We start from the raw sequence: 14,661 nt of genomic DNA on the forward strand, positions 1-14,661 counted from the left end.
GTCAATTTTAGTAATATTTAACCTTAAATTATTTTAAATTAAATTTATTTATTTTATTTAAATTATTTTATTTTTAAATCTATTCCTGATACCAGATCATATTTAACGGTATTTTTCCCTCTGGCAATGCTATACTATAGTTTACTCAGCAGGCCGTGTTTACATTACTGTTCAGCGGTTTATTTAACATTTAATATACATTGTATGCCATACAACTCTGTGTTATTGTTCTTTGAAGTTTGACATTTCATTTATTTGGTTTTTAACTCACGGCAGAAACGCACGCTTTTTGTGAAATTAGTTTTGCAATTTCTTTTTTAATACAAAATTTAAAAAAATGATTATTCCTATACGTTGTTTTACCTGTGGCAAAGTTATTGGCAACAAATGGGAATCTTACTTGGGTTTACTGCAAGCCGAATACACGGAAGGGTATGTATTGGAGAATTTTTGTATGTGACATGGAAAAGTATTTTTAATGTTTCTTGTTTTTGTAGTGATGCCTTGGATGCTTTGGGTTTGAAACGCTACTGTTGCCGTCGTATGTTATTGGGTCATGTAGATTTGATTGAAAAATTGTTGAATTATGCTCCTTTGGAGAAATAATGTGGAGTGGATACAATTAGATTAAGTTAGGTTTTTATAAATTAAATGATTAAAAATATATACAAATTTTATTAAAAATAGAAAATTTGTTGTATTATTCTTTAGATTTATTAAAAGATGGGTTTGGGAATAAAACAAAATGCAGTGTTCTTTTAACAAAAGAGCAAACAATTTATCAAACTGGTTTATTATAAAAAAACTTTGAAAATATACAATAGATTTTGTAAAATATTGTCCTTTTACCGCGACAAATTACATTTTATCCATAAACCAAGGTTGGCCATTGTTTTCGCGGCGTTTTGTTAAGATGTCACAACCAGTATCAGTGACCAGCAAAGTCTGTTCAAATTGTGCCGAATACAAACCATCAGCTGTAACAGCAGTCCAATCATCAGGCCATTGTTCAGCCTTAGCCACGCCCTCGGAAATCATGGGTTCAATAGTAAAGCAATGACCCGCTTTCATAACACCAACAGCCGAGTTTTCTGGAAAATTTAACAAATTATAAAAAAATTCTCAAAGTTGTTTAAATAAAAACAAACTTACTTGCATAATGAGGCACATTGGGGGCAGTGTGGAATAATCTGTGGATACCATGACCGCAATAGCTCTTGACCACACTAAAACCATGAGGAGCCACATACTTTTGTATAACATTGCCTATCTCACGGTACTTGACACCAGGTCTCACCAATTCTATGGCTTTCGATAAGGCCTCATAGGTAACACGCACCAGTTTCTTGTGTTTTTCCGATACATTACCCACAAAGAAGGTTTCATTCAAATCGCCATGGAAACCATGATGATAGACGGTAACATCAATGTTACAAATATCACCATCCTTGAGCGGTCTCAAATCGGGTATGCCGTGGCAAATGACTTCGTTAACAGAAGTGCAACAGGACTTGGGAAAGTTGTAGTAGTTCAAGGGAGAAGGATAACAATCTCTCTCAATGGCGGCCTCATGCACCAAACGATCCAACTCATCTGTGGTAACACCTACATCTACTGCTTTGGCAGCTTCATCCAAACATTCACGACCTAAACGGCCGGCCACACGCATGGCCTCAATTTCCTCATCGTCCAAAACCTTAATAGAAGTATTACCCCTCATGGCCTCTTCAGAGGCGGCTCTACCCTGAGGATGGTCAGCATAATCTGGACGTTCTATGCTCTCGGGCACTGCCCTTTTAGGAGTTTTTTCATAGGGCCTCAAAGGACCGGTATAGCGGTAGTAGGGATAGGGATTATAACCGCACTCTTCATTGGACTGTTTGGGTTTGGCTACTCCCTCTACAATAAATAGAAATTAAAAAAATAATTCCGTTTAATTCTTCCTCTTACTCACCGGCCAAAGCATGTATCAACTTGTGCTCCTTCCAGAAACCCTTAAAACATGCCTGTGTACAAAAGTAAGAGCCTGGTATGCCCATTTTTAAACAAGTGGGACATTGGAGAGTCGCCTCTTTGCCACAATCGGGAGTTTCACATTTGTGTGCCATTTTTCCAAAATTCTGTTGCAACTGAAGTTTGTATTCCGCAAGTTTATATAAAATGCAATTTATTAAAAAAAATGAGCTAAAAATAGTTTATTCGACTACCACCGCATTTTCTTTGAAAACATCTGCATAAAGGTGTACTACAAGGTGGGATTCATAGCTTAACTAATAATTTTATTTTAAACTATAGCTGTCAAAGTCTTATGTTTGTTGTAAAAGAAATGTCAACACAAACAAAAACAATAGGCAAATTTGACAGTTTCACACAACAAAACAAAGTTTATCTTGCATGTTGTTTTTGTAATAATTGTGATAGTTCCACAACTGTTTCCACCTTATAATTGATTCACCTAAAACCACTGCTGCCAAGTTTCTAAATGATTTTCTACTACTCATGAAAGTAAAATAAAAGTGTTATAAAATTAAATTCGAAAATTATTCTTTTTAACACAAAAAATCAAAATTTAATTTTTTGTCAGAAAAAACTTTTTTGTAAAAAATTTTAATAAAAAATAATAACAATTAAAAATATTTCAACATTGAAAGTTTTCTTATAAATTGAATAGAATAAATTTTGATTTTGAATTTTCTATTTATAGGAAAAACATTTCGATATTGGACTTTTTAAATAGAATAATTTCAACATAGAAATTTATAGAAAATACTTCATATTAATCTTTTTATTAAAAATTTCGCTATAGAAGTAAAAATTTCATTTTTATAGCAAAATTTCAATATTTATTTTTTTACGAAAAAAAAAATTTAAGTTTTTGTTTGAAAAATGTCTAATTTTTCCAAACAAAATTTTGCTATTGATTATTTTTATATAAAAAGTTTCCATATTAAAATTCCAAGAATTTTTTGTCAACATCTTTATAAAAATGTTCAATATTAATCTTTTTCTTAATTACAAATTTCGATATTAAACTGTTCCTTACAGAAATTTGTTAATATTAAAATATTTTTATAAAAAAATTTAAAATTAATAATTTTTAAAAGCATTCTTGTTACAAAATTTTTTTATAAAAAATGTTCCATATTAAAACTTTTAAAAAAATGTAAATTTTATATAAATCTTGTACTATTAAATTTTTTGTATAAAAAGCTTTTGAGACTGACATTTTTTTATTAAAAATTGAATCAAAATTGAAAATTTTTTCTTTAAAATAAAAAAATTTTACCAATAAAAGTTCTAAAAAATTGATTACAAGTTTTCTTAAAGAAAAAGTAGACATTAAAAAAATACATTTTGATTTTTATTTTTATATATTGAAAATCCTTAAATTAAAAAATATCTCCTTGAATTATTTTTAAGGAAAAAGTTTCAAATTAAAAATATTTCTATTATATTACATATTTTAATTTATATAATTTTTGTTTTTGTAAGAAATGTAATTTTTTAATTATTTTGCTTGAAATTTACTTATTAAAAATTAAAACACATTTTCTACTTTCATTTTAGTATGACACACACTCAATGGGTTAATGGCAGGATTTAAATCGAATTTAAAACAAAAGCGACGTCTCCCAAACAACCAACCACCTTATTAGATTTCAAAGACAATTTGTTTGTTTGTCTCATAAGAAAATCTAATTGATATTAAGACCGTTTTTCCAATTACCCAGACAGACTAACATGTGGGCCATAAATACGCAGGGAATTTCCCTTAAGCCGCATAAAACCTAAAATGCGAATGAGGGTAAGAAAGTGACACCTTACAGTAAATTACCAGCAATAAAAAGGCAGCAAGCACCCTCACCCAAGTTCACGCAAAAATAAATCAAGAAAATTCTCAGAAATTAATATACAAACGTGTACGAACGATGATGGTCTTATTGTAAACCACTGTACTTTACCTACATATTATTGTTGTAATAAAGATGAACAAGAAGCAATAACAACATCGAGTAACCAGGCATGGAAAATTGAGTAGTTAGACGAAAAAGTGTACATAACACTAGTCAGTGAAATGAACGTAACTAACTAACTAACTACTAACTAACTAACTAACTAACTACTAACTAACTAACTACTAACTAACTAACTAACTAACTAACTAACTAACTAACTAACTAACTAACTAACTAACTAACTAACTAACTAACTAACTAACTAACTAACTAACTAACTAACTAACTAACTAACTAACTAACTAACTAACTAACTAACTAACTAACTAACTAACTAACTAACTAACTAACTAACTAACTACTAACTAACTAACTAACTAACTAACTAACTAACTAACTAACTAACTAACTAACTAACTAACTAACTAACTAACTAACTAACTAACTAACTAACTAACTAACTAACTAACTAACTAACTAACTAACTAACTAACTACTAACTAACTAACTAACTAACTAACTAACTAACTAACTAACTAACTAACTACTAACTAACTAACTAACTACTAACTAACTAACTAACTAACTAACTAACTAACTAACTACTAACTAACTAACTAACTAACTAACTAACTAACTAACTAACTAACTAACTAACTAACTAACTAACTAACTAACTAACTAACTAACTAACTAACTAACTAACTAACTAACTAACTAACTAACTAACTAACTAACTAACTAACTAACTAACTAACTAACTAACTAACTAACTAACTAACTAACTAACTAACTAACTAACTAACTAACTAACTAACTAACTAACTAACTAACTAACTAACACTAACTAACTAACTAACTAACTAACTAACTAACTAACTAACTAACTAACTAACTAACTAACTAACTAACTAACTAACTAACTACTAACTAACTAACTAACTAACTAACTAACTAACTAACTAACTAACTAACTAACTAACTAACTAACTAACTAACTAACTAACTAACTAACTAACTAACTAACTAACTAACTAACTAACTAACTAACTAACTAACTAACTAACTAACTAACTAACTAACTAACTAACTACTAACTAACTAACTAACTAACTAACTAACTAACTAACTAACTAACTAACTAACTAACTAACTAACTACTAACTAACTAACTAACTAACTAACTAACTAACTAACTAACTAACTAACTAACTAACTAACTAACTAACTAACTAACTAACTAACTAACTAACTAACTAACTAACTAACTAACTAACTACTAACTAACTAACTAACTAACTAACTAACTAACTACTAACTAACTAACTAACTAACTAACTAACTAACTAACTAACTAACTAACTAACTAACTAACTAACTAACTAACTAACTAACTAACTAACTAACTAACTAACTACTAACTAACTAACTAACTAACTAACTAACTAACTACTACTAACTAACTAACTAACTAACTAACTAACTAACTAACTAACTAACTAACTACTAACTAACTAACTAACTAACTAACTAACTAACTAACTAACTAACTAACTAACTAACTAACTAACTAACTAACTAACTAACTAACTAACTAACTAACTAACTAACTAACTAACTAACTAACTAACTAACTAACTACTACTAACTAACTAACTAACTAACTAACTAACTAACTAACTAACTAACTAACTAACTAACTAACTAACTAACTAACTAACTACTAACTAACTAACTAACTAACTAACTAACTAACTAACTAACTAACTAACTAACTAACTAACTAACTACTAACTAACTAACTAACTAACTAACTAACTAACTAACTAACTAACTACTACTAACTAACTAACTAACTAACTAACTAACTAACTAACTAACTAACTAACTAACTAACTAACTAACTAACTAACTAACTAACTAACTAACTAACTAACTAACTAACTAACTAACTAACTAACTAACTAACTAACTAACTAACTAACTAACTAACTAACTAACTAACTAACTACTAACTAACTAACTAACTAACTAACTAACTAACTAACTAACTAACTAACTAACTAACTAACTACTAACTAACTAACTAACTAACTAACTAACTAACTAACTAACTAACTAACTAACTAACTAACTAACTAACTAACTAACTAACTAACTAACTAACTAACTAACTAACTAACTAACTAACTAACTAACTAACTAACTAACTAACTAACTAACTAACTAACTAACTAACTAACTAACTAACTAACTAACTAACTAACTAACTAACTAACTAACTAACTAACTAACTAACTAACTAACTAACTAACTAACTAACTAACTAACTAACTAACTAACTACTAACTAACTAACTAACTAACTAACTAACTAACTAACTAACTAACTAACTACTAACTAACTAACTAACTAACTAACTAACTAACTAACTAACTAACTAACTAACTAACTAACTAACTAACTAACTAACTAACTAACTAACTAACTAACTAACTAACTAACTAACTAACTAACTAACTAACTAACTAACTAACTAACTAACTAACTAACTAACTAACTAACTAACTAACTAACTAACTAACTAACTAACTAACTAACTAACTAACTAACTAACTAACTACTAACTAACTAACTAACTAACTAACTAACTAACTAACTAACTAACTAACTAACTACTAACTAACTAACTAACTAACTAACTAACTAACTAACTAACTACTAACTAACTAACTAACTAACTATCTAACTAACTAACTAACTAACTAACTAACTAACTAACTAACTAACTAACTAACTAACTATCTAACTAACTAACTACTAACTAACTAACTAACTAACTAACTAACTAACTAACTAACTAACTAACTAACTAACTAACTAACTAACTAACTAACTAACTAGTATCGACTATTCCATATAATATTCCATATAGTCCATAGACGTGTTCTTTGACTATGCCGAACACTAGCCCATACCCCATAGATTAGTATCTAGATAAAATAGAAGACTGGTTTACAGACTAATCTAGAGACTTAATATTTAGCAGCAATAATTATAACATAAAAAGCATTTAATATGTCACATTTCAAAATTTCAAATAGTACGAAATTAATTAGAACATAAAAAGCATTTAATATGTCACATTTCAAATAGTACGACATTTTCCATCCCTGGCTGTAACAGCAACAGACAGCATCCATCAGCAACATATCTCCGTCACACAGTTGCACGCACACACATTCTTCTATGAATACTTGTATGCTTTGTTGTTTACAAGGAAAATACGATGTGGGAAAACAACTACAACAACAACAGCAATAAGAAAGATGATTCTTCTTTTTATTCTGGTTGTTGTCTGTTGTTTGTGGATGCTGTTCGGTAGAAATCTGTCTGACGTTCTCGTTCGTTTGAAATGGTTGAAAGTAAATGGAAACTAAACAGTAAATTCAGTTGAGTTCGAGCTGCCAAACGTAACGGTTGTTTTTTGAAATAGAAGAGAAACACTATATTCTAATAAGTGAAATGTGAGAAAAATAAAAACAAAAATAAATGTAAAAAAAATAGCAACAAATAAAAATATATTGGAATAATACGAAATAGTATTTAGCAGACAATAAAAAAAACAATACGAAAAGATAATACCAATCAAAAGAATATATAAAAACAGTTATAAAGAATAGTAAATGCTTAAACTCTAGCAACAATTTATTTGTTTATGTTGACATTTATAAGAGAAAAAACTACAATAACAGAAGCGCGCGAAACTGTTTTTCAAAAAAAAAAAAAATTGCAATAAAAAACAAAAGATTTATTAACGGGAAAAACGACTTATCGAAAGGAGAAAACAAAAAAATTTAACGGTAAAACAGTAAATCAATTTATATTAGTTTCAACCAGTGCATTCGAGTGTGCTTGTGAGTGTTTTTGATTTGTTGTTTGATTAAACTAACGTAACGTTGAATAAAACGGAAAACGGAAGTGTTTTGTACTTTTTTTTTTGCAATAAATGTTATAACTGTGTGTGCGTGTGTTAAAGTGTTAGTGTAATATTTTATAGACTTAAAAAAGTAGCTTTTCAAATTACATACTTAACAAAATAACGCATTTTAATTCAACATTTCGTGGCTTCTTTAAATTAAAAAAACTGGTAAGTAATTATTCATATTTCTAAATTTTACAAATTGTCCCTTGTATAAACTCTAATTAAATCAAATTGCCTAAGTTTAATTATTTATATAGTATGTATATAAATAGTATTATTTGTTATAATTTTTCCCAAAATAAAAAAATAAAGGAAGATCGTATGTTTGATATAGTATGTATATACATATGGGTATCTGTGTGTCTATTAGTGATACTAGAATTGTGATGATGATAGTAGTATTATATTTTTTTATTTATTATTGTTATTTTTCATATTTAAGTCTTATCAGTTCTATGACCAACCATCCATACATTTATACATCCATATATGCACACACACTTGTATGTACATATTGGTACATATTTTCGTATTTGTTGTGTCAGTTTCATCAATAAATTGTTGACAATATACAATGCCACACAGTGGTTTGGAAAAGAAAATATTTACCTCAATTCTGTTACCCACTTATTCAGTATCTCTAACGGAAATTTCATTTTCAAATTTTGTATAAAAAACGCTTTAAAAAATTTCAGTGTAAAATTAATTTTGGCTCATAGAATTTAGAGACATACTCCATTTTGTAATGTTAGTTGTTTGAAAATTTGTTCAAAAATGTTTACAATTTTCTTTGGAAAATGTTCTTATTCTTATTTTTAGATTGAGAACATTTAAATATGAGAGTTGCATGAACCTTCATCTTGACACCCATGACAACATGAATAGCTAAGAGTCATTATAAACAGTTTAAAGGCTGTATTGTAGGTCAAAGTTCAGTTACAAAAGTAAGTTTTTTGCAAGGATTATAAAGAAATTATATTCAATTTGGTATCACATTGAAGGTCTTCGAAAAGGGCTTTCAATGTGCGATTACAAAAATATTCAAAATTTTTTTGTGTTTAAATTTTTAACAGAGAACTAAAAACTAAAAGAATTTTCGACTTTTTGCGATTTATGAAAAGTCGACTTCTGCGTTTTTTAATATCCACTTTTCGACTTTTTTTCGATTTATTGAAACTTTTTTCGACTTATCTATTTTGTCGACATTTCATTATTTTTCTACTTTTTTCGGTTCTTCTCGATTTTTTCGACTTTCCCCGACTTTTTTCGATTTGTTTTTTTTGCAAAATCGATTCTTGATTTTACAATAATGTCGTTTAATCGACTTTGTTAGCACAAAAAGTTGACTTCGATCCAGTTCATCATATATTAACCGCAGTACAAAAACTTTGAGGATTGGTATCTAATCTAAACTTTGATTTTCGGTAGGGATATTTGTAACATATTTTTCCTCTAAAGAGGCCACCCTAATATACATATATACTTAAAATTATTGGATTACATGGTCCATTTAGGAAATCCCACAACTCCTCCCCTGTAAACATTTTTGAAGTACATGATCCGTTTAGTAGTTTAGTAGATCATGTTTATTTTTTTGAAAACAACAGCTTGTGGACCTGTATTAAATGGGACTATGTTGCGGATTAGTTTTAGAATTACTCTGATGTGACATATGGATGGAGTACGAGGTCCTTTAATAGGACTTCACAATGTTAAATTGAATATGTTTTTTGTCATATATTTGGATCTGTTTTGGTCCAGTCCTACCCTGCATAAATTATTGAAGTACATGATCTATTTGGTTAATTCCTAAACTACTGCCCTGTAAATATTATTAGAGTACAGATCCATTTTATAGTACTATGTAATGTAGGCATGGATCATGTTTATTTCTTGGAAAACAACATGTTCCATAACCTGCATTACATAGGACCATGTTGCGGAGTAGTCCCATAATTTTAGCAAGACAGTAGTTTTAGGTAGTCCCATGCATTTGTTTATTACATGGACCTCGCCAAGGACATCATAATGTTAAATGGAATATGTTTTTTTTTATACATTTGAATTAGTTTTGGACCAGTCCTAGTCTTTTGAAGAGTACTCTATACACGCGTGTTCGGAGTAGTCTCAATTTTTACATGGGGTTTGTGTTAATATTATCCCGATTTTTACATTATTTTTAGAATGATTTCTGATCAGTTTAAGTGCTTACGCACTCAAGATTTAAGCTTAATATTTGTATAAGAGTTATTCCGTAGGGATATTACGCATTAGAACTAGTTAAGAAAAATTATAACCCTTGTAAACCGTTATTTTGTTTACAACTTCTTTCTCTTCTCTCAAGCCACTGTGCAAGATGCGTTACATACAGATATATTTATATTGGAGACCCTGTTGCCAGTAACAGTAACTGTGTATGTGTGAGTGTGTGTGTTGTTTATTATGGTGATTATAAATAAAGCTTATCTTTAAAACAATTTTGTTTATTTCAACTGTGAGTATGAGTATTATGTCGTCTGCCTTTCAGCCTGCCTGTCATTCAGTCTGTCCATCTGTACGTCTAGCTGTCATTCTGTATGTTTTCAATAAATGTATAAAATTGAATTTTTTCAAAAATTTAAAAAAAATTTTTTTTTTTGCTCCCATCGAATACTATGATACGAGATACGAAATATTGTCGCTGCGTCTTACAATTTAGCATTTTTCATCTATAAATAACAACGACACGTTTTTTGTTGTAGTATTTTTCTTTGTATTACAAATATATTTTTTCGCATTTAGTTTGTGTTTTTTTATTATTATTTTAATACAATTCTATACATTTCTGCACACATTAATTTAGATGCGTTTTCTTAGAAAAAGAAGAAGAAAAAAGTTTTCAATTTGTTTTTTTTTTTCTACAATTGTTGGTTTTTATTGTGTGAGAGCGTGTGCTTTTCTGAGTGTATCTTCTAGTATGTATTTTACTTTGATCTTGGATTTTTTTTTGCTTAATCAAAATAAAAGAAAACAAATTATTCTGTTGACATCGTTGTTTTTGTTGTCGTCATTTTGATTGCATTTATAATTTTCCCTTCTTTTATTACGATTATTATTTTTTATTATTTTGCGGCTTTATAAAAGTTTTTTTTTCTTAAAGAAGGAGAAGAGCCCAAGTTTAGTTTTAGTTTAAGAGTGCAATTATTATGTGTTTTTGTATACCTTTGTGTATGCGTTTGTGTGTCACTGATTGTGCATTGTGTGTGGGAGATTAAGTGAGTGACAGACAGACACGCCGAGTGAGTGTTTGAGTACAATAATGATAATAATAAATATTGTACTCTATTTATGTGTGATGGGTATGTGTAGTATTTATAATCAAAATGTATCATAATAATTTTTATAAACAAAAAAAACTTTAAATGAAAATAACAAAAACAAAGAATTTATTCTACGTTTTTTTCTCTTTGAAAATTTTTATTTATGGATGTTCAAGTGAGTACGATGTATGTTTTACTGGAACCGGAATAAATTTTCATACTCATTGTTGTGCATATTGTTTTTGTTGGTTGTTTTTATAATAATATATGCAGATTTACATACATATGTGTTTGTACACTGTTACATGTATACACAAACACACACACACATTCGCATAGATGCATATTTTACACTAAATTTATGAACCCTGCAGTTTGGGGTGGCTGTCCCCTGTAAAAATTCAGACTATTCTGCACTCTTTAAAGGACTAGGACTGGTCCAACTCTAATGAAAACATATTAAAAAACATAATCCATTTAAAATTGCGTTGTCCTAGATGAGGACCACGTAATCCATCCATGCATTACATCAGAGTAAAAATTACTCCCTCGACAAAATTATAGAAAACATGATCGGTAACGTGGTCTTATGTAATGAAGCTTTTTAAAAAAATATACATAATCCATGCCTGCATTATATGGGATTACTAAACGGATCAATAAAACAGGCCGACAAATTTTTAACACAGATATCTGAAGGATTGAGCTGTGCTGAATCCAAATATGTCCTCAAGTCCAAAATTAAATTTTTTCCTATAAAACGACTTTTTAAATTGTTTAAAAATCTGCTGTAATTGCTGAGATATCATCCGTTGAAGTTGATGGATGGACAGACATCGTTAAATCGAATCAGAAAGTGATTTTGAGTCGCTTGAAACATCCTCATGTACATACATATGTAGGTATGGATCCAATAAGTTTGATCGTTATAAACAATATTTACATAGCATAATATTCTCCGCATTATAGTAGTATATGGTATAAATACAATGAATATACCGAAAATCATGAGTTTTCATGTTTAAGGTGAATATATCTCGAAAAAGAAAAACGATATGTCAGATGTTAAGCCGTTATTTTAAAGTTGACAAAATGGACTTTCAGATGACATACAACATTTTAGAAATAAAGTTGTCTTGGCGCTGTTATAACGTTACCTAAATATATCATGTATTTGCTATGTTACGGAGTATAATATTTAAAGTATCTACTCTCTAGATTACTTAGGTACACTTATGTAAGTAATGACTGACTTTCTATTCATTACAAAGAGTATATAAACTTTAGATAATCTAAAATCATAGAGACTACTGTATGTAAATGTCAGTCTTCAGTTTGCTTTTTCATTCGCCTTTTTTAAAGTTATACCTTGACTCCTTTTGAAATACTGCTGGTATATTGGATATGGGATATACGCCTGTATTTTAATACATTTGTTTGCATAGTTTTATGCATGCACTGGATTGTTAGTAAACATGACAATTATTTATTATTCGTTCTTTTTTTATGCAAAAACAATATGGAATTTTCTTTTATAAATTAAAAATAAAATGTGTATGTGTGTGTATGTGTTAGTTTGTTTAAATAAAAATGTGAATTTATTTATAAATTGTAAATTGTTTTGTAAATTCAAATATATCTACATAAATACGTATGTATATAATACTCCTGCTGGCATTTTAAGATATCATTTTTAATATTTAATGTTTTTAGTGTATTTACTAAATATTGTAAAATGATAGAAATTCCTGGAATTAATAATTGTTAGAAAATGTTTATATCAATAGAAAATTTATTAAAAGGTCAAAATTTGTATGAGATACAAATGGAACGTTTCGAGTAAAACTAGTCAATAGACTAGTCTATAGACAAGTCAACAGACTATTCCATAGATTAATCGGTAGACTAACCAACAGAATAGTGAACCGATAAACAATAGACTAGTTCATAGACAAGTCCATAGACTACTAGTCGATACTAATTCTAATCAATAGACTAATCAACAGAATATTTCATAGACTAGTCAGTTAACTAGTCAACTGACTGTTCTAGACTATTGAACTAGACAAGGCTAGTTTATAGTCCAATTAATCAATAGACTGCTCCATATTTCTAGTATTCGAAAAACAAACCGGCACTTATCATTCAATCCCACTGTGCAATACTTTACAAGTAATTGATTTTTTTTTTCAAAAATCCTTAATACAAATATCTGACTCAAAATCTCTCTCCCTTATTAAAAGAAAACAAAAAAATGGGTTAAATCTGTTTATAAAATGCATAAATTTAAAAACCACAATTTAAAATCACATTATACTTACAACAACAACAAACACAAATTAATAAAAAAAAGTGCGTGCCACATATTTTGTTTTGCTTCAAGCATAAATAAGTGATAAGGCACGTTTAACGTGTCCTGTTTTAAGATTCTGAGAAGTAGCAGGCTACTCCAGCTACTGTTGCTGTTACATGTTGTTGTTTCTGTGATTGTTGTGGCTGTTATTTATCTCAACAAATACTCGTAAATATCTTTTTAATCACTAACTCCCTTATGATAAATAAATACAACAAAAAAAGAAGAAAAACAAAAAAAAAAACTCCACCAGCAGTAAGAATATGGAGTAAAAGATAAGAACAAAAAAAAAAAAAAAAAGCAAAGAAATTGAAACAGCTCATCAATTTATTGCAAGTACTGACTTTAAGTACGTGTAGCAATGAGTTGTTGCAACAAATAAACTTGATTGCTGGTTGTTTGTTAAACTTAAAATGAAAAGATATAACAAAATAAATAAAACAATAACAACAACCATGGACTATAACGATATATAGACAATAAAGCCAATCGTTTTAAGATTTCAATGCAATCAAAGTCATCAGGTAACTTTTAGTTTTTTCTGTTTGTTTGTTTAAAAGGTTGTTGGTTGTTGATGCAACAACAGCGAACATTGTCAGTGTAGAAATCAATTGAATGATGATGATGATTTCAGTGTAAAAAGTCATTATTTATTGCATTCTATCAGTGAAAGAAATAAAATGTTTCTTTTTTTTCATACCCACCTTAAAAAAAAGATAAGAGTGTTTTGGTTTTGTCATTAAGTTTGTAACATTGAAAAATATTTTTTTTTTGCCCCAGAAGTACTATAAATACCTACTATGTATATTCTGGGTCTATATTAGATTCTAGGATTATCTAACTATGCCGTCCGTCGGTGGACTGACTATATTGCTAAATAGAAGGAGTAAAAGTGCTTCAAATCGCGATAAATTTACTCCAGTCTTCACCTAAAAATACATGTAAAGTGATTAAAAACAAGATTTTTAAAAATATTTGTACCAAATTTCAAAAATATCGGCCCCCATAGTTGATCCATCACCCATAAAGAAATTGAAGTAAAATGATTTCTGTATCAGTAAGTAAGTA

The 14,661-nt window shown here is 28.6% G+C and overlaps 3 protein-coding genes across 3 annotated transcripts in view; 2 read left to right on the top strand and 1 right to left on the bottom strand.

The window, feature by feature from the left end:
• The first annotated feature begins 209 nt into the window (after window positions 1-209).
• On the top strand, window positions 210-691 carry LOC119600280 (DNA-directed RNA polymerases I, II, and III subunit RPABC5). The gene is made up of 2 exons (XM_037950428.1): window positions 210-432; window positions 498-691. Exons 1-2 carry the CDS (start codon window positions 338-340, stop codon window positions 604-606), a joined length of 204 nt encoding a protein of 67 aa, XP_037806356.1. The 5' UTR covers window positions 210-337; the 3' UTR covers window positions 607-691.
• Window positions 692-776: 85 nt separating this feature from the next.
• LOC119600282 (methionine aminopeptidase 1) lies at window positions 777-2,267 on the bottom strand. Its single transcript, XM_037950429.1, has 3 exons — window positions 1,955-2,267; window positions 1,153-1,899; window positions 777-1,091 (listed from the first exon to the last, which is right to left on the bottom strand). The coding sequence occupies exons 1-3, from the start codon at window positions 2,106-2,108 to the stop codon at window positions 859-861; spliced, it is 1,134 nt and encodes a 377-aa protein (XP_037806357.1). The 5' UTR covers window positions 2,109-2,267; the 3' UTR covers window positions 777-858.
• A 5,129-nt stretch (window positions 2,268-7,396) lies between these two features.
• The window catches only part of LOC119600263 (dorsal-ventral patterning protein tolloid), a 67,342-nt gene continuing 60,077 nt past the window's right edge, over window positions 7,397-14,661 (top strand). Inside the window, exon 1 of the mRNA XM_037950384.1 lies at window positions 7,397-8,106. The gene's annotated coding sequence lies outside the window, so the exon portion shown is untranslated. The remainder of the gene's footprint in view (window positions 8,107-14,661) is intronic.

Source organism: Lucilia sericata, unplaced genomic scaffold (genome assembly GCF_015586225.1).
Source record: "Lucilia sericata isolate MDLA Ls3-8-SP2 unplaced genomic scaffold, ASM1558622v1 Contig000109F_arrow, whole genome shotgun sequence".
Classification (NCBI taxonomy): Eukaryota; Metazoa; Arthropoda; class Insecta; order Diptera; family Calliphoridae; genus Lucilia; species Lucilia sericata.